This window comes from Sturnira hondurensis, unplaced genomic scaffold (assembly GCF_014824575.4).
Source record: "Sturnira hondurensis isolate 20B ecotype Veracruz unplaced genomic scaffold, ASM1482457v3 Scaffold0000880, whole genome shotgun sequence".
Taxonomy (NCBI): Eukaryota; Metazoa; Chordata; class Mammalia; order Chiroptera; family Phyllostomidae; genus Sturnira; species Sturnira hondurensis.
In genome coordinates this window covers 13,227,309-13,248,336 of record NW_028073511.1, presented here as the reverse complement: position 1 = coordinate 13,248,336, position 21,028 = coordinate 13,227,309, and the positions used below count along the sequence as shown (strand labels likewise).

At 39.5% G+C, this 21,028-nt stretch overlaps 1 protein-coding gene and 1 long non-coding RNA gene across 2 annotated transcripts in view; one reads left to right on the top strand and one right to left on the bottom strand.

The window, feature by feature from the left end:
* LOC118992954 (uncharacterized) overlaps positions 1-19,043 on the bottom strand; it is a 44,658-nt gene extending 25,615 nt beyond the window's left edge. The window contains exon 1 of the long non-coding RNA XR_005067746.1: positions 18,850-19,043. This is a non-coding gene — a long non-coding RNA (uncharacterized LOC118992954). The remainder of the gene's footprint in view (positions 1-18,849) is intronic.
* Positions 1,373-19,467, top strand: KLHL31 (kelch like family member 31). Its single transcript, XM_037055002.1, has 3 exons — positions 1,373-1,561; positions 15,190-16,391; positions 18,318-19,467. The coding sequence occupies exons 2-3, from the start codon at positions 15,220-15,222 to the stop codon at positions 19,048-19,050; spliced, it is 1,905 nt and encodes a 634-aa protein (XP_036910897.1). The 5' UTR covers positions 1,373-1,561; positions 15,190-15,219; the 3' UTR covers positions 19,051-19,467.
* The last annotated feature ends 1,561 nt before the right edge of the window (positions 19,468-21,028 follow it).

Sequence of the window (21,028 nt, the reverse complement as noted above, 5' to 3'; positions counted from 1 at the left end):
AAGAAGAATCACTTGGGAGACCCCCCTCATTAGCTTTATTTAAACCATACAATTAAAAACTCCTCTAATTTACTTCTGACACATTCTGGGTTGGAGATCTATGGGTGGAAGCAAGAACTTAAAAAAAAGATTTTCCCTTCTAAAAAGCTGGTTGCAATTCAAATAGAAGTGGTAATTAAGATGCTAGCTGATGAGTTGAGAGGTGTCAGGAGAACTAGAAGCCAATACACAGAGTCTCAGAGTTGGAGAATTATCAGAGATGATCCAGTGTAACTGTCCAGGCCAGAGCGAGAGTCCCTTTTATGTCACCTGAGTCCCATGGCTTCTTTTACTTCCATCGCTGGCTCCTTTTCATCATTAGAACCCACTTGTCATCAGAGTTTTCCTTCCTCATTTTTAAATTAGTCCCCTGGAATTTCTACCCATTGGGCTAATTTTTTTTGACACGCTAAGGTACAAAAATGTTAAATGAATCTCCTTGCTGCACTATAGCTTCCAAAATACTAACACCCAGGAGTGTCATGTGTCCTAATTCCTCTCTTAGTCCTGCCTTTCTGCAGGTGTCCCCCCATGCACAGCTCCAAAGTTCTCTTCATTCCAGCCACCTCCTTCAGGGTGCAGGGTAAGGTCTCAGTGTGCCAAGCCATCAAAGCAATGCTTAGCATGTGATCTGGCTAATGAAGAATAACCAGAACATTTATTTTCCATGATCTATGTTTCTATTATTACAGCCTAATATCAGGTTGACTTGTTTAGCAGCCATTTTGCACTCTTGGTGCCTATTAAAAGCTTGCGGTTAATTATAATCCTCTGAATTTTTTTTCGCATGAGTGTTGCCAAAATAGGTAGTATCCCAGCCTGTATGTGTACTAGAGTACGTATTAATTCTAGACCTCCCTATGAATCACTGGATAATCAAGGACTGGTCATGAATTTCACTCTACTGAACTAGACATTGACTCTAATAATGCTAGTGTCATATGTGAGGTGCCATAGAAAGCACCTTGTCCTCCTAACCCTGTGCTCTTCTATTTATAAACTCAGCCTTCCCAAAGGGCCTGGGGACCAGGCTCCTTACCTTTCTAGAGGCTAATTTTTATCCACAACCTTCCCTTCCTCTTACCAAGTACATACACTCTAATCCCCACTCCCAACAAACACCCACCTATTCATTTTCTTTCCTCACACCCAGGTTGATTGAGCTCTTGATGAAAAACAAGAACAAAAAACTCCCCCAAAACTAGGCAGGTCAAGAAACCCAACCCCTCTTCTCCAACCAGAGCTCCTCCTTCTGCCCTGGGGTGTCCTGGAATTGAAGGCCAAAGAGGGAGAGGAGGGCTCACACTGCCGCTGGGCGGGCGACAGTGCAGGCTCAGCTGCTCTGGCCAGTGGTACTGCAAAGGGTCACTCTAAAAATTGCCGCTGGGACTTGTCAGGTGGCTGCTGGGGGCTCCCCACCGGGTTTTCCTTCTCCTTCTCTTTTCCACAGATTGCTTCCCCAGAGGAGTCTGCTGCTGACACTTCATCATCACAAGTCGGGGACACCACTCAACACAGGAGGGTAAGGAGCTGGGGCCACACTCTCCAATTCATCTTCTAGATCCTGGGGTGTGTATGGCTCTGTGGGTGGGAGAGGGTGGTGAGTCTGAGTGTTTGCAGAGCCATTTCACTGAAGGCATGTGCAGCTGGGTCAGATTCTCCTGTCCCTGATCTCAATTTGGGAGCCAGAAACCATTTTCTTGAAATCAAAGGAAAGTGATATGCTTAGGCGAATATTATACATAGTCAGAAATTCATGAGTGGATGCTTTAAAAAAGTAAAATTACTTGTAATTACTAACAGTAATTTTAAGTCCCAAAGTTCAACATATATATTTTTTCCTCTATTTTGTAGCAAAGAGAGGGGAATTTCTTCTCTATTGTGATCAGGAACCATATAAACCTTTGGTACCCAATAACTTTAGATAAGATGTAATTAGTTTTAATGAAATTGGTAGCAAAAAAAATCAGAGAACTCTTTAAATTCCCAGAAATACCTACTGATAAAACAGAAAACTCCCCTTTGTAACTTACAAACTATAAAACAGGTGTTTATTCTAAATGTGTACATATGTTTTTAGGGACATAATATTTTATATTAGAAATCATGTTGAAAAAGAAACAGTAAAGTGGACCCCCCCCTCCCCTTCCACTGGACTTCACTTAAAATGGCAAGCTGCAGAGCGGAGCGTTTCTATTCTGGGAGTCAGAGCTGATGAACCCTGACAGATGCAGCGCTTGGAATGTGGTCGGGACAGGGAGCGTGCACAGCTGATTTGCCCCTTTGGCAAGAAGACATTCTGGGATCCCAGCTCATCTTGGATGAGAGTGACAGTGACACTTTAGCACACATGGCTTTTCAGCTTGCCCTGTGTAGTCTCTCCCAGGAGGCAAGGGTGGACAACAGCAGGAGAAAGAATGTTCTTAAATATAAAGGACAGTTCTTTCCTATAATCAGTCCTAGGAGCTTTTCACCTGAAATCTGTTTCAAGCCTAGAGAAACTTGATTTAAGCGTGATGCTTTCGTGCAGACTTGCCCACTCATGAAAAAGGGTAGAATTACGTTACCATTTCAGTCCAGTGGTTCTGGATCCGTTTAGAGTTATGGACCTTTGAGAACCTCATGAAAGCTCTGGGTCCACTCTACAAAAAATGCACATGAACGCACAAGCACAACATGTTTCATAGCATTCCTGAAAATGTCATGGAATTCATGGACTTTCAAACCCAGAAGAAGTTTGCTAGATCAGATACAGCACACCCAGCTGCAGTTGAATTTAAGATGAATCACAAACCAGTCTTTAGTATAAGTATATCCCAAATATTGCATGGGATATACTATACTAAAATATGATTTGTGTTTTATCTGACATTCAAATTTAATGGACATCTTGTACTTTTATTTGCTAAACGTGGACCCAGGAGGATGACTTTCCTATCTCAGCTGGTCATGAGTTGATTCCTGGGTTCTAAAGGGCCGAATTGCACCCTGGCTGGTGTAGCTCAGTGGATTGGGTGCGGGCCTGAAAACCAGAGGGTCGAGGTTTCATTCCCAGTCAGGGCACATGCCTGGCTTGCAGGCCAGTTAACAGCAGGGGACATATGAGAGGCAACCATACATTGATGTTTCTCTCCCTCTCTCCTTCCCTTCCCCTCTAAACATAAATAAATAAAATCTTTAATTTAAAATAAAATAAAATAAAAGGCTGCACTGCGGGGGAAAGTGATATAGGACTAGACTTTGACCAGAAAAAGCCAGCTGTTTGTTCTGAACTCTCTATAAAATTTTAGTGCTGAAAGGTATACATCTCCTCATTTGACAGGTGACAGGTGATAATCCTAAACAATTGGATGTTTTGCTGCAGGTCCATCAGCTGGTTAGAGTGAAAGGAAAACTAAAGCCCAATCGTCAGTTCTATGACAACCAAAGGGACAGTAGTCTTAAAATCTAGGTTTCCAATCCTCCTTCTCACCCATCCCCAACCTGCTAACCCTGCCCCTAACCTTAACACACACACAGCAGACTAGGAACGTGAAAGAGCTTTTTTAGTAAAATTTTCAACTAAACCAAAACCAAACATTTTTAGCATACTGGGTTCTTGCCTCCAGTATCCAGGATTGGAAAATAGACGTTAACTCGATGTGTAGTCTGTACACTTTATTGATAAAGTGTATCAATAAAGGCACAGGCTTCTAGCTAAGTTGAATCATAAGAAACTGGTAATATTTGTCTTTAAACAAAAATTGGTAATTACATACCCAGCCTAGCACTTACAAGGAAGTATTTGATTCTCTGATCAACAAACTCATGCAAGACCTCCTTGAACATATTTCTATTTTTGGCTTACCGACCTATTAGAGTTTCATGTCTTTACTACTCTAATTGGATCGAGAAATCCATGGACTCTGTTTATCCCCAAATAAATTATCTTACATTTAAAAGATCAACTCTTTCCTCTCAAATTTGATAAATTTTAAACCTGATACAAATTTTAACCTACCCTGGATTTAAAGGAGGCCATATAGGAGGTTGGGATTCAATCTGGGTTTGATTATGGCCTTGTATGACCTTGTTTAATTTTTAAAACTCCCTTTGAATCTTAATTTCTTCATTTATAAAATGAACTTAACATAACCTGCATTTTAGGATTTCGGTGATGCTTAATTTTTTTAAACAAATCATGTAAAATACCCAGGGCTTAGCATACAGTAAGACCCCAATTAATAAATGCTAGTTATATAATTATTATTTGGGGTAGAAATTTATATTTTATACATAATATAGATGCATGTTTGGTGGATTATATTTAAGAATTATTTATTAAATTTATTATATGCTTAAATTTGGAAAAATACAAAATATGATAAAAAATGTGATGGATCATGTAACTGCTCAGCTGTTTGTTAGATGTTGAATACATGACACTGTTGCTATAGAAACAACACAAAAGCCAAGCTCTGCAGTGGGCAGTAGGAGGAGAGCATGAAATTGCATCTCTGTAACTTTCTGCCTGGTTTCTAATGGAGGAGACCCAAGAAGCTGCTTTGGGTGGTAGTGGATGGAGCAGAGACGGGAGGAGGCTGTGGTGTCCACGACCAGAGAGAATTCTCTGGATGACCTCCACAGAATGGAGGAACAGCTCTGGTAGCATAGGGAGCCTTCTACCACCCACTGCACCCTGTGTAAAGTCTCTTCTTTCACCCAAAAAAGGGAAGGGACAGGAAGGGCCTGGAAATGTCTCCAAATGGCTGCTTATCCCATTACACAACCTCAGCGGCTATGGCTAGACCTGCTCTTTCCACCATGCCCACTATGGCAGGGGCCATGGGTAAAGTGCAAGCTGCTGATAGTCTGGGGTGGGGAAGAGGGAGAGGGGGGCTCTGCACAGATCTTCTCTTTGACCCCAAGGGACAACTCATTAAAGCCCCCATGGGTTAGGAAGGAAAATCAAGCCTTTTGTGCTTTAGGAAAAAAAACAGAGAAACAATCTTAAAACTCTCCAAGCCATGCCCTAGCTGGTGTAGCTCAGTGGATTGAGCACGAGCCTGTGAAGCAAAGGGTCAATGGTTCGATTCCCAGTTGGGGCACATACCTGGGTTGCAGGTCAAGTCCCTAGTAGGGGACACATGAGAGGCAACCACACATTGATGTTTCTCTCCCACTCTTTCTCCTTCCCTTCCCCTCTTTCTAAAAATAAATAAATAATATATTTCAAAAAAACTTGCAACTTAGCAAGCCTGTAAGGCTTTGCTCCACACTATCTGGACCAACTCCAGTCCTTGCTGTATGGTAACCACGGTGATTTCTCCACCCCCCCCCCCCACCAAGCCTGGTAATGAGTCACTCACTTGTAAATAACTAAATAAATAAGCAAGCAAGCTTTTAAGGAACAACAGTGTTAATTAAAACTTCCAACATCATTGAATCAGTAAGAATGGAATGCTTTCAAAATTTATTACTCAACGTCTAAGCTATACTCTAGATTATATATAAACATATATATGCAGCTCATTTTTGTAACTTTTTCTTTGCAGCCACACTTTGACTGTCATTGTGACCACATCATTAGTGATCACTAATAATATGACCCACAGGTACATAGTGAGCATTTGTATAATTGTAGGAAAAACAGCGAGAGTTTCTGTACAAATTGCTTTTGACTACATGCTCACATATAACCTAATGACTGAGTAGTATATTTTTGTAAATACTCAGTTTTTTTCCAATTGCCCTCTATTAGCCAATACAATCAGCCTCAAAGCCCAGCACCATCACCAAATGAGTAAATGAAAGTTAATTAAATTGTACTCCTTAACTTTTACACATCTACTCCTAGGCTGCCCTTTTCCAAGTTCTTCCTTTTAAGGTTGCCCTCATTCTGCATTTAAATGTGATTGTGGGAAAATGCTGGTTGATCAAGTGACATGGTGAATGTAAGTATGCGTGCATGCATGCGTGTGTGTGTGTGTACTGAGTGTGACATGCTTGTGTCTGTACTCTCTGGAAAGATCCCAGTGTGAGAGGTCTGGAGAACTGTTGAAGGCTTCTCTGTATGCCAGCAAGAACAGAGCCTTGGGTTTATGATCCCGCATAATAAAGACACTAGTCTTCTCTGTAATAGGGCCCGGAGCACACAAAGTAGCTGCCCTTATCATTCTTACTGGCTGGTTTGCAGTCCTCCTTCTATTGAGAAAAGCAGTGGCTGGATCCCCAAGCAGGGCCAGTGGAAATGGAAGAGCAGGGGCAGTGGGAGAGCACTGATCAGGCTATCGGAGCCAGCGAACATCTCTGCAGCCTAGAGGACATCAGAGCTTTGCCTGGCTTTGAAGAAGGGGCCCAGATCCTCAGGCTCCTCTGAGGGGTCTGCAGTGACCTTTGTGGAGAAACATGGCACAGACTGAGAACACCTGGGCAGGTGGATGAACAGCCTCACCTTCAAGGTGCAAGCCTAGGTCTGGAATGTCATGGCAACTCTAGTAAAGAAAGACAGTTTCTGAGCCTATCTGGGAAAATAGCCACCGGGAAAGGAAGCTGTCCACAGGCTGTGACTTCAGTAGTCTCTCTCTTTTTTCCTTTTGTACTTCAAATAAATTTATTTTACAAAGTGTTTGAGATTATACTTCACTTCTATTTATGGTGATTAATTAAAAATTTATCTAGAATCTCAAGATGGTTAGGTTAGAATCTCACATCCTACTTCCTCCCTTTATGTTTCATTCTTATAATGATAGAGTAAGGTCTTTTCATTGTTTAATTGAATTTATTGGGGTTATATTGGTCAATAAAGTTATATAGTTCCAGGTGGACCATTCTATAACACATCATCTATATATTACACTGTGTGTCTGCCAGCGCAGGCCTAGTCTCCTTCTGTCACAATAGTCTCCTGCCAGTTTTCCTCTCTCCACCTCCCCTAGGGAGAGTTAGAGAGGCCAGTTACTCCTATAAAGTGATTTTGAGGGCTCTAAAAGCCCTGTCTTATTTTTAATAAATAGACATTTAAAATACTATTAAAATATTAATAATATTAGTAAAATTAAATAAATATTATTTAAGAATAAACATATATTTGGTATGGACAAAAGTAGGTTTACAGTTGTATGTAAAATTATTATTCTTGTATTATTTATTCATTATTATATTATTTACTATACAAACAACTCTAAACCTACTTTCACCAGCCTGTGTATGTGTGTGTTCCACAGTGGCTACTCTTAGAAATTTGTATGTGAGTCATGGAAAGACAATGATAAAAAATTGTTTTAAAAAATCACCAAAAAACATGCATATCTGGAAGGAATAATAGATATGCCCACTAACTAATTAGCTTGGATCAGTTGTCAGACTAGCTAATGTATTACGCAGCAGGGCCCTGGAGAAATGGGACACAGGCAAGAGAATTCAGAGGGTCATGAGGGTTTCCATGGGAATGCCAAGGTCAGCTGGAAGGCCAAACAATACAGGAAGGAGAAGGTGGCAACAGGAAATAAGAGAAGGAAGGGCATGAAAGAACTTGCACTGATTTCACTCAGGTTGCCCTCTTCCTTCCTGGAGATTTCTGAATCCTTCTCCATGATATACTGACATATCAAGTTCACTGCTTCCTGGCGTACAACAAATAGCCCTTATGCACTGGGCTAATATTACCTGCCCAATTGTCTTCTTCATGACTTCAGCCATCTTAGTCAGTACGTGTTATGCTGAGTCATGCCTTCCTGCTTCCATGTGAGGTATTTTCTCTTCTTTTAAGGGCCTTCTGTCTCCTGTACCTATTCCTCTTAAAAACCCTTTGGTACCGTGACCAACAAGATTCTTGTTATCTGCAAACCTTTCCATCCTAACACCACCCCATCAAAATAATTTCTTTAATTTGAACAAAGTCCAGGCTTATATATTCAGTCTTCCACGTAATCTGTTGTTTTGCTTTTATGTATAACCTATAAACAAATGTCCTAGATTTTTCCAAACTTCCAGGATTACTCTTGTCATTTACACCAAAATAAAAACTATCTGTTCCTCATCTTATGTAATTGCACAGATTCCATTTCTCTCCCTGGTATTTTTAAAAATCCCTTAGAAATGTTTACATATTCCAGAAATCTCCCCTGGTTGCTGTTTGCCAGTTCTAAATGAGGGTCACTCTGCATGCTTGTCCCATAACACCTCCTGATGTCCATGATTGCTTCTTTATGATATGGTAACTTTCTTTGATTTTATAACTCTTTTACAACCGTTATTCACCCTAAAGTTTCAACAGGTTACTTACTTCACTTCCAAACTAACAACTAATAAGGGTTGTTGATTTTAATGAAAATGATTCAAATTTGTGTTTTTTTAATATTCACCTGAGGATATGTTTATTAATCCTAGAGAGAGAGAAAGGTATGGGGGTGGGTGAGGTGGGGGAGAGATAGACAGATAGACAGAAACATTGATCAGTTACCTCCCATACACACCCAAACTGGGGATTGAACCCGAAACTTAGGTATGGACCCTGACTGTGGATGGAACCCTGCAACCATTTTGGTTGGGATGACACTCCAATCAAATGAGCCACCCAGCAAGGGCTCAAGTTTTTTTTGAACACTCACTTTTTGCCACATACTCTGCCAAATGTTGTACATGGATTTCCTCACCAAGCTTTCAATGACAACCCTGTAGGCAGGCACTATTATTATCTTTCTTTTTTCATTATATGTTATTGATCATGCTATTACAGTAGTCCCAATTTTTCTCCTTTTACCCCCCTCCACCCAGCACCTCTCACTCCCTCAGGCAATCCCCTCACCATTGTTCACGCCCATGGGTCACGCACAGGTGCCCTGGCTACTCCATTTCCTACACTGTAATTATTTGTACTACTTAATCCCCTCACCTCTTCACCCATTCCCCCACACCACCCTCCCACCTGGCAGCCATCAAAACTGTCTCAGTATCCATGATTCTGTCTCTGTTCTTGTTTTCTTAGTTTGTTTATTAGATTCAATTGTTGATAGATATGTATTTGTAGCCATTTAATTATTCATAGTTTTAATCTTCTTTTTCTTAAATAAGTCCCTTTAACATATCATATAATAATGATTTGGTGATGACAAACTCCTTTAGGTTTTCCTTGTTTAGGAAGCTCACTTTCTGCCCTTTGATTCTAAATGATAGCTTTGCGGGGTAGAGCAATCTTGGCCATAGGTCACTGCTTCTCATGACTTTGAATATTTCTTGCCAATCCCTTCTAGCCTGTAAGTTTCTTTTGAGAAATCAGCAAACAGTTTTATGGGAACTCCCCTGTAGGTAACTAACTGTTTTTCTCTTGCTGTTCTTAAGATTCTCACTTTATCTTTAACCTTTGGCATTTTAATTATGATGTATCTGGGAGTGGGTCTCTTTGCATCTATCTTGTTTGGGATTCTCTGTGTTTCCTGGGCTTGAATGTCTATTTCCTTCACCAAATTAGGGAAGTTTAATTTCATTTTTTTTTCAAGTAGGTTTCCAATTTCTTGCTCTTTCTCTTCTCTTTCTGGTATCTNAACCAATTACTAATTACCCTAATTTCTTTTTTTTTATTTTATTTTATTTATCTTTAGAGGGGAAGGGAAGGAGAGAGGAAGGAAACATCAATGTATGGTTGCTTCTGGTGCATCCCCTGCAGGGAACTGACCCCTGCCGGAAACTGGCCTGCAACCCAATCATGTGCCCTGACTGGGAATCGAACCTCGATCGTCTGGTTCGCAGGCCCGCGCTCAATCCACTGAGCTACACCAGCCAGGGCCTTCTCTCTTTATCTTTAACCTTTGGCATTTTAATTATGATGTATCTGGGAGTGGGTCTCTTTGCATCCATCTTGTTTGGGATTCTCTGTGTTTCCTGGGCTTGAATGTCTATTTCCTTCACCAAATTAGGGAAGTTTAATTTCTTTTTTTTTTCAAGTAGGTTTCCAACTTCTGGCTCTTTCTCTTCTCTTTCTGGTATCTCTGAATGCAAATATTGGAATGCTTGAAGTTGTCCCAGAAGCTGCTTACACTATGCTTATCTTTTTTGGATTCTTTTTTTTTCTTGTTGTTCTGATTGTGTTTTTCTTCCTTATGTTCCAAATCATTGATTTGATTCTTGACTTCATCCACCCTACTGTTGTTTCCCTGTAAATTGTTCTTTATTTCAATTAGTGTATCCTTTAATTCTGACTGGATCTTTTTTATGCTGTTGAGGTCCTCATTAAGTTCCTTGAGCATCCTTATAATCAGTGCTATGAACTCTGCATCTGATAGATTGCTTATCTCCATTTTGTTTAGTTCTTTTTCTGGAGTTTTTATCTGTTTTTTCATTTGGGCCATGTTTCTTTGTCTCCTTGTTTTGGCAGAATCCCTGTGTTTGTTTCTATGTACTAGGTAGAGCAGCTATCTTCACTTTAGAGACAAGTCAATGGAAACTCTAAGAGGTTAGATTATCTATGGCAAGTCACACTGCAGATAAGTAGGGGATCTGGTATTTCTGTTGAAATTTCCTTATCATTCAATCTCAAATATTATCTAATTTACCTTGTGATTTATTCTTTGACTCATGGATTATTTAGAAGTATATTGTTTAATTTGCCTATATTGGTGGTTTTCCTAGATCATTTATTGTTATTAATTTCTAACTTCATTACCTATGATCAGAGAACATACTCTGTATGACTTCAATCTTTTAAATTTACCAGGACATGTTTTGAGGTCCAGCACAGAATGTGTCTTGGTGAGTATGCTACATAGACTTGAGAAGAATATGTACTCTACAGTTGTTATGTGTGATGTTCTAGACATATCAGTTAAGGTGATGAATAATGTTGTTCAGCACTAGTTGGTGTGGCTCAGAGGACTGAGTGCTGGCCTGTGAACCAAAGGGTCACTGGTTGGGTTCCCTGTTGGGGCATGTGCCTGGGTTGTGGGCTGGATCTCTGGGGCGGGGGGAGAGGCACATAGGAGGCAGCCACACATTGGTGGTTCTTTCCCTTTCTTTCTCCCTTTCTTCCCCTCTGTCTGAAGGTAAATAAATAAAATCTTTAAAAAAAGCCATACTTGGAATCAGAGGAATACATCAATAATGGCTTTAAAAGAATAATGTTGTTCATATAATCTACCTTTTTACTGATTTTTTCTAGTTATTCTATCAGTTGCTGAGGAGTTAATAACACTTTCAAATATAACTGAGGAATTACCTATTTCTCCCTTCACATATGTTGAAGCTGTTATTTGAATATATATATTTGGATTGTTATAAATTCTTTTTTATCACAGGTAATTGTTTTTTTATTGAAGTATATTTTATCTGACATTAATATAGCCACTCCAGTTTTATTATCTCTACTACTTCTGTGGTAAATCTCTTTCTACCCATGTATTTTTTACCTAGCTGTGTCTTTATATTTAAAGTGAGTCTCTTGTAGATAGTATATATTTTGGGTCTTGCTTTTCTTATCTATTCTGACAATCTGTGCCTTTTAATAGAATGTTTCTTCAATTAATATTTAATATAATTATTAATATAATTGGATTTAGGCATACCATTATTCTTCTGTTTGTTTCCTCTAATTTTTATTCCTCTGTTCCAACTTTCCTACACTCTTCAATTCCATCTAAATTTATCTATTGGTTTTTCAGATATACTTTGCATTCTCTAAGTGGTTGTTCTCGGGCCATTTTGTCCAATACCAGGGTTGTCAGTCGCCTGTGGTTATTAAACAATTGAAGTGTGGCTAGTCCCTTTGTCTCTTCGCCCAGCATATCACTGTCTTGTTGAGGCTGCATTCTCTCTTTCCTCCAGAAACCTCCATTTTCACTAGAAGAAAGAAAACCCATAAAATAAAAATAATCTGAGAGAAATTTTACCCTATCCCTAGGACAACTATGTTTCAGTATAGTATCAGTTGTTTAAATACTGAGATCCTTCTGCAATGAGTTGGTAAATAGCCATATGGTGGCTTACCTGATCTGCCACCCCCAAACCCCTCACACCACTCCAGCCCTCTCCTAGGACCTCCTCACTGTATTCCAGAAACTAAGGACTTACACTAGGTACAAAGGGGACCCTCTGGAACTCAGCTCTAGGGCTGTGAATCCATACTAGTTAGTTAGTAAGTGCCCTCTTTTACCAGTTGTTAAAATATCCACTCCATAGGCCACCACTGAAATAATCGATTAATGATAGATAAACAGAATACTGAACATTTCAGTCTGAAGTACTCAGGGTACTCTCTGGGTTTCAGACTTTTTCCAAAACAGTGAGTAGTCATCCACCCTACATCTACATGAATGAAAAGTTGGCTAAAGGGATTCTTCCAGGAAAATGGACAAGACTTCCCCAAAGATACGTTTCTGCTTCTACTCTAGCTGGTAGAGAGTGCTGTTTGAAAAAAACTACTCTGCTGTGCTTGCTTAGTTTTTTGCTGTCTTTTTGTCCTTGTCATTTTTGTGTCTCTAACATAAATTACTCCATCAGCCCCAGCACAGTGCCACCAACACAGTAGTAGGTGTTTGATAGGTGCTTGCTGAACAAAATTTTAAAAGTTTTCCCCAGAGGAGTCCAATATGGGGACACTCACTGCATAAGTCAAATACTTTTGAAGACTAAAATGACAGTGAACTAAAAATCTACTTTACCAAGTAAAGATTAATTTGGCACTGCTTGCAAGAAAAAATGGGGAAGGACAGATGTGCTCCAGTCTTACAAATAAATGTAAAGGCAAATTTGACAATTCCAGCTAAATGATGAAGACTGAAGCCCTGGCAAAGACTGGGACCTCCTCTGCTCCCCACCCACTCACTGCTCCTTTTCATGTGGAAAAGGAGGAGGACCAGACAGAATAGAAAAGTCATGAAGTGTTTTAAATTGAGGTTTTAACCCTCAGGATGAACTCAACAGTGAGACTTAAAACACACACACACCAAGAAACTATAAAACACCTAAATACCTAAATGTCTAGGAACAGGAGAATAATTGAGTAAGTTTTATATATTCTTACTATGGGTCACTGTAGCTATTAGGGAGAATGGGGTAAATTTGTGCGTGTACCGATGCAGATGTGCACGAGTTACTGCCAGGTGAAAAGAGCCAACTGCTGAATAATATCATGTAAACTTGTTCCAATATACATTCTCTTAGAGTGCTGTGCTGGAGCTTTTACTGGTTCTCAAGAACCAACTGTTACATTTTCAAGAACTGGGCAATCTGGCTGTTAAACAGTGTCATAGCTTAAAACCAGCCACATTGAGTGTATGTACAGTCCAGGGGTGTCAGACTCACTTTCACCGAGGGCCACATGAGCCTCGCGGTTGCCTTCAAATGGCCGAATGTAGAGCTCCTTGCCCCTAGTTAAGTAGTTACACTTATACAGTCCTAAAATTACATTGGGACCTTTGAAGAGAAAGCATGAGGCTGATGTGGCCCCTGGTGAAAATGAGTTTGACACCAAAGAAATCAGCACCTTACAAATAAAGTCTTCCCCTGCCTGAAGAGTTGGTTTACTAGCACATGGCTGCTCAAAAATATGCAGATATAAGTTTGTATAAACATATACAATTATCTGGAATGGTGTATAACAAAACCATGAATTACTAATTGTACATACTGATTTTGCCACTAAAAAAAAAGGTCACACTAGTAATCTCATAAAAATGCGAATGCCACCGTGATGTAAATGAAATACATTTAAAAGTCCATTACAGCATCTTCTGATGATTATGCTCATTTTTTTCCAAATAGGCTCAAGTAATTTAATCTATTTGGTAAATATAATATTTCAAGTCTATGTTTAATACTAGAGCTGCCAGAGGTACATTATGGTGCTAAATCCACACTTCATACAGGTTTAAAAGCTGGTTCAAATATTTGCAATATTGATAATGAAAAAATAGTTACTATTCTTAATATGTGAGCATCCACACAAATATATCTCTGTGTGGATATATCTCATGCCTGAATTTAGAATTTTAGTGTCAAAACATAAATATAGTTTTTATTTCAGGTAGGCTCCCAATTTGTCATTCAAAGACTGTATTAATTCTACTTTCATTCACAATGTCTAGAGACCACCACACCAACATTTGATACTGTGAATATTTTAAAATATTTTAGCCATTGAACAAAATTTGAACCCCAGAAATAAAAAGGATCTCTGGATTTCAGTTTATAATTTTCTGATCATTATTAGTATACTTTAAAATATATATTTATTATCTATTTGTGTTTTAGCTTCTTTGAATGACCTAGTTACCTAAGTCATAATCTTTGCCCACTTTTTAATTGGATGTTACCTTTTTCTCATTGACTTGTAGCTCTTTACGTATCATGCCAGTTGACCTTTTATCCATCAAAAATGTCACCGATGTTTGTTTTCACATCTGTTCCTTGTCTTTTAAATAGCTGGTGGTGTTTTGTAGAAGTTTTTATTTTTTTTATTTTCATATACTTCAGTCTTTTCCTTTATGGCTTCTGAATTTATGTTATACTTAACAGGGTTTTTCTCACTCTAAGATGAAGGGGAAAAAGCTACTTTGCCCTAGTTCTTGTGTAAATTTTGTATGTGTGAAGGAGAGATTTAGATACATAATTCATCTGGATATTACCTTAGTGAATTTCCAGAGTAGAAATCAATTAAACTAATGCTACCATTACAAGCCCTTACCCATTGATTTCTAAATGCCATATTTATTTATTTATACACACACATAAACGCACGTATATATTTTACATTTTACATGGATTCCTGAATTTATATCATTGAGGAAAACTTTGGAATAGTTACAACTCATTTTTTTCATGCAAGTAACCTAAGCCCTTCAAATGATGTTTAACTGCTATTCCATAAACTTTTCAACTAAATCAGAGGATATTTGGTTATTTCTACAGTAAAAAGTTCCTTGGCCATACAGCTATGGAGTGGTCTCAGTTGATAACATAAATCTTCTTAGAATTGCCTTCAATGCTTACTGCTGAAGTAAACTGGCAACAAAATGTGCATCCAAAATGCATATACTGTGATGTAAATTTTTAAATCTACTTTTGAGGATTAATCTACATTATGCTATTAAAAATTATAAAATAGAAGTGCTTCTCAATGGAGCAGTTCAAAGAGCAAGGAATGATGAAGATAATGCCATGCCTTTCTTTCTTTTCTAGCAAGCTCTTGCCTGTGACGGTGTTGCCAACATGGCCCCCAAAAAGAAGACTGTCAGAAAGAACAAAGGAGATATCAATGAGACAACCATAATTGTAGAAGATAGCCCCCTAAACAAACTAAATGCTTTGAATGCGATCCTAGAGGGAGGCAATGGCCTTAGCTGCATTTCTTCTGAATTAACAGATGCCTCCTATGGCCCCAACCTCTTGGAAGGTTTAAGTAAAATGCGACAAGAAAGCTTCCTCTGTGACTTAGTCATTGGCACCAAAACCAAATCCTTTGATGTTCACAAGTCAGTGATGGCTTCATGCAGTGAGTACTTTCACAACATCTTTAAAAAAGACCCATCTACTCAAAGGGTGGATCTCAATGATATCTCACCGCTGGGCCTGGCCACTGTCATTGCATATGCCTACACCGGAAAGCTGACTCTCTCCTTGTATACAATAGGAAGTATTATTTCTGCTGCTGTTTATCTTCAGATCCATACCCTTGTAAAGATGTGCAGTGATTTTTTGATACGAGAGATGAGTGTTGAAAATTGCATGTACATTGTTAACATTGCTGAAACGTACTCTCTGAAAAATGCAAAAGCAGCGGCCCAGAAATTTATCCGGGATAACTTCCTTGAATTTGCAGAGTCAGATCAGTTTATGAAACTTACATTTGAGCAAATTAATGAACTCCTTATAGATGATGACTTACAGTTGCCTTCTGAAATAGTAGCATTCCAGATTGCTATGAAATGGTTAGAATTTGACCAAAAGAGAATGAAACATGCTGCAGATCTCTTGAGCAATATTCGCTTTGGTACTATCTCGGCACAAGACTTGGTCAATTATGTTCAGTCTGTACCAAGAATGATGCAAGATGCTGATTGTCACAAACTTCTTGTGGATGCTATGAACTACCATTTACTTCCGTATCATCAGAACACTCTGCAATCTAGGCGCACGAGAATCCGCGGGGGCTGTCGAGTCCTCATCACTGTTGGGGGGCGACCAGGCCTTACTGAGAAGTCCCTTAGTAGAGACATCTTGTATAGAGATCCTGAAAATGGATGGAGCAAGCTCACAGAAATGCCAGCCAAGAGTTTTAATCAGTGCGTCGCTGTGATGGATGGATTTCTTTACGTGGCTGGTGGTGAAGACCAGAATGACGCAAGAAACCAGGCCAAGCATGCAGTCAGCAATTTCTGCAGGTACTTGATCCTCTATTGGAAATGGTTCAATATTATGAGGAAATTGCCCCGACAGAGAAGCAAATTAATCATGCCTATTAGCTTAGTTCATTACCTCAGTAAATTAATAATATTAATAATAATATATACAGGGTCTGGCAGAAGTAACACCTGCTTGAGTGTGGTTGGTAGAGTAATAATATGAGTGTAATCCTTTATAGTTTTAATTTGAACATTTCACCTAAAACGTCATATGGTGTGCTTGAGTGTGCTATTGTTATGTTACAGAATTACATGCTTATGATTTTGTAATAAAAGATTTTGTAATATAAAGGGCTGTTATTTGTACCAGACCCTGTATAATAATGCCCATAAAATGTATACACAGCACTTCACCTTACATAAAGTGCATTCACATAGTCTAGATTTCTGATAAGTCTGTGAAGTGAGCAAGGAAAACAGGATTATTCTGATTTTACGTGTGAGAAATCTGATCCCCAGAGAAGTCACACCACTAGTAAGTGGCAATTCACATTTTCTCATTTCTAGTCAGGTGCTCTTCACAACATAATGCTTTTCTGAAAGACACTGGAAATAAATTTCATTTCTAACACTAAGTGTAAGAAAGATGAAAATAATATAAAATTTCTTTTAAGTGACTTAATGATGACTATCAGTTTTATAGTTGGCAAACAAAATGAGATCATTAAAAATGTGGAAGCTAATTTTAAGTACTTCTTTGAAGACTAAATACCAGAGAAAAATGTCAATGTTTTGAAGCATAAAGAAAAAAGACATAATAAATTCTTCAGAAAATGGAATTCAAGTGCCACATTATTTTTGCATACATATAAAAAATTAAGTTTTCATGTATATGGAATGTTCAGAAAGCCATGCTTACAGAGTTGTGAGCAAGATCTGAAAATGTGCAGTATGTGATAAAGAATATTCTTAATTTCATTGAGTGTGTTATTTACACGAGTTCAAACAATTCATTGATTTTTAATAACTTATGACCTTAGTTAAGTTTTGACTTAGAGGTCAAATGGGACAAAGATGAATGAATATTACCAGACTGATGGAGTGAGTTCTGTGTTTATAAGGTTTAAGAACTATGTAAACGGAAAAGCATATTTTACTATTACTGCTTATTTTCTTCCCCTGATTAGTCAACTACTAATACTCAAATCACTGTTTTTGCAGTACTGATTTCAATGCTTATGATATAATTACTTATGGTAATATTGAACACTGTAAAATATATCCCTAAACTTAAAAAAATTAACTGCTAAAAAGTGCTAGAAAATAGGTAAGTATCAAAAGCTAAGGCTTTGTTGATGCTTTTGGACATGAGTCTCATCGACCTCATTCTAAACGATGACAGAAGACTAGGTCAAGTAACTTAGCTTCGCTGTTGCAATGGCCAGGACAGGTGTATGACTAAGACTGAGGTTATGAGAAACTGAGAAATCCAATTAGCCAACTGCTATCTTAATTAGGGAGTGAGAATGAGCTGGTGTCTGAGGATATGTGGGAATGACTTTAATATGGCAGTGTTCCCTTTTCTGAGTGCCACAAATACCCCGCTTCTGCTCCCTCCCCCCAACACAGTTTCATACACCCCAATGGATGATGGATATTTGAATATGGCGGAAACGGGCCTGGCAGACCTGTCTCTGTAGGGTCTTCTCTAAGTGGCCCAATAAAGGAAGGAAATTTATAAATAGGAAGGGGGAGTCACCAATCAATACCTGCCTTGCTTTTTTCCAAGTGTCACACTTTTGTACTGGTTGAAAGAGAAACACCAGCCTCCAGGTGAGGAGCTGCACTATGTCAGTAACCTACTTGCGTGGACAGGGTCAAAATTCTCATGTTAAGGTTTGTGGAGTAACATAGGTTCCCTGGCTGCCACCAACAAAGCTATCACACTTCCTCTGCCATTCCCAGATATGATCCCCGTTTCAACACCTGGATACACCTGGCTAGCATGAACCAGAAGCGCACACACTTCAGCCTGAGCGTGTTCAACGGGCTCCTTTACGCCGTGGGCGGCCGCAATACAGAAGGGAGCCTTGCCTCGTTGGAGTGCTACGTGCCTTCCACCAATCAGTGGCAGCCGAAGACACCCCTGGAGGTGGCGCGTTGCTGCCATGCTAGCGCGGTCACCGATGGCCAAGTGCTGGTGACGGGCGGCTACATCAGCAATGGGTACTCACGCTTGGTGTGCGCCTACAACCCGGCCAGCGACTCCTGGCAGGAGCTGCCAGGGCTGAGCACGCCGCGAGGCTGGCACTGCGCGGTCACGCTGGGCGACAGGGTGTATGTGATGGGGGGTAGCCAGGTGGGGCCGCGCGGGGAGCGCGTGGACGTGCTGACCGTGGAGTGCTACAGCCCAGCGACCCGCCAGTGGAGCTACGCGGCGCCCCTGCTGGTGGGCGTGAGCACAGCGGGCGCCTCGGCGCTGCACGGCCGCGCCTACCTGGTGGGAGGCTGGAACGAGGGCGAGAAGAAGTACAAGAAGTGCATCCAGTGCTTCAACCCCGAGCTCAATGAGTGGACGGAGGACGACGAGCTGCCCGAGGCCACCGTGGGCGTGTCTTGCTGTACCCTCTCGATGCCCAACAAAGTGACCCGGGAGTCCCGAGCCAGCTCCGTGTCCTCTGTGCCAGTCAGTATCTGAACCCAGGTAGATGCAGAGACAAAGGAAGAACAAATAATATTTATTGTGGTTAACCTTTGAGTTAGCGCAGAGGAAAATATATAACATTTACTACAATGATTTTATTTTAAAATATATCGAGACAAACGTCTTGATGGTTTTAAATTCCTGGCATTATCTACCTCTGTCTTCTAATTTTTTTTTTTTTTTAAGTAAAATTCAGGGCCATAGCCCACAAAGAAAACTGTAATTTATTTCAGTGGCCACTGGGTGGCAGAGAGAAATCGTTGTAGGCACTCTTCCATCAAGGCACGTTTCCCAAATGCACAGCGGTTACACCCACATCTGAGACTTTCCCTCTACACGTTAGTCACATGACACTTATGTAAGTGATTTCACTTACACAAGGTTTTCTCTCCCTCTTTTTTCTTTAGGAAGTTGAAAATGTTCATTAATAGGTTTTATTTTAAAATGGAAGTCGATGTCTGTAAAGACTTAAGATTTAATTCTATTTTTCAATGCAGTTTCTTTTCCCGTGTAAAGGATTTTGAAAGGCAGCCCATGACACCTTCCTGAAGCTTAAAACAAAGCCTGACGGGAAAGCAATGGGGACTCCACCAGGGGCTGTCCTTGGTTTATCCCGGAGCCCTTCTTCCTCCCTGCCTCAAGACCCAGTGTATTTCCATCATAAAAATCTGCTCTCAAAGAAGAACTGATGTTAGTCATTTAGTTTATAGTGTCAGTTTAAATCATTTCTTCATTTCTCCTAGAAGGATTTGCACTTTAATCCATGTTCCCTATTAAAGGAATTGCAAGTATCTTGGGAGCCTTGCTCTCACCCTGAAATACTACACCAGGCTTAAGAGCAACCTTGACCCTAATGGAAACCCCAGGAAGAACACCAAATAAAAGTATGTCCTTAAGGATCATTAACTTAAGGCTTATATAGCCTGAAGGTTATACAGCCAATAACCATAATTTGATTCCTCCCATTCTTATACAGATAAAACTGAAGGAAACATTTGGAATTCTTGGTTTGGCCATAACAGGATGAATGGGTTCTCCTGTTGGCAGATGCCATTGTTTCCCATCTCACAGCAGTCCTCCTGAGTTCACGGTTAAATCCTAATATACTCATTTCACTTGGAAACATTAAAATAGTATATGCCCATTCTGGAATATATTTTTAACCTCATCTGCTCCAAATTAACTTCACAAATTAACGTGTATCCACTTGATATCATTTCTCTTACATGTTCGTCAAGTTTTGAAGCAAGGGAACAGTTGTAGTAAATGATACATATTTTCCTTTCTTATAATTTATCACTTTATTCTTTGACAGTTTGTTTCTTTGGGGGAGGAAGTGACCTATCAATCATGGGTTATGTGTAATTGGATTTTAAAAATTAAAACAAACTAATTAAACGGTTAAACATGAGCTACATGGAAATATAAGTGGGTTTTCATTAATCCCATCCTCTCCCACCTTTTGTAGATAGTTTGTTGCTAGAGTTACAATATTTATATTTAAACTCTTTTACTCGAACTGTGAAAAGTGGTTCATATAGTACACTGTGTGGAACAATTTTATATCATTGCCCCTTATGATAAGTTCTATCTCTGTGTATTTAATGATAACACTCAGGTAAAGGCTAAAGCACTGAGTACAAGACATTATTAATAAAAAAGAAAACACTAGGCTTTTCTTCACTCTACACAGAGCACGAGAACCTTCCCCAAGTACAGGGCAGGTCTACAGGCACCTGCTCCCCGCCTTCTTATCCACCCAGGCCAGAAAATAAGCTGTGTAAGAAACTAGTTAATGGAGCAAGTTAAACCTCTGAGCTCTTCTTAAATTACCAATGTACAAACATAGATAATCTTTTATCTGTATAGCATCATTGGTAACATAAATTTTGTATTTCATAAGTTATTTTGGCCACAACTTACAAAATTTATGTGAAGGTGACTGTAACATCCTTTAGTTTAGTATAAATAT

Bases quoted from the DNA above. Each gene is read 5' to 3' on its own strand.
- KLHL31 (XM_037055002.1), top strand. From the start codon at position 15,220: ATGGCCCCCAAAAAGAAGACTGTCAGAAAGAACAAAGGAGATATCAAT. The intron at 16,392-18,317 runs GTACTTGATCCT...TGCCATTCCCAG, and splicing joins GCAGTCAGCAATTTCTGCAG to ATATGATCCCCGTTTCAACA.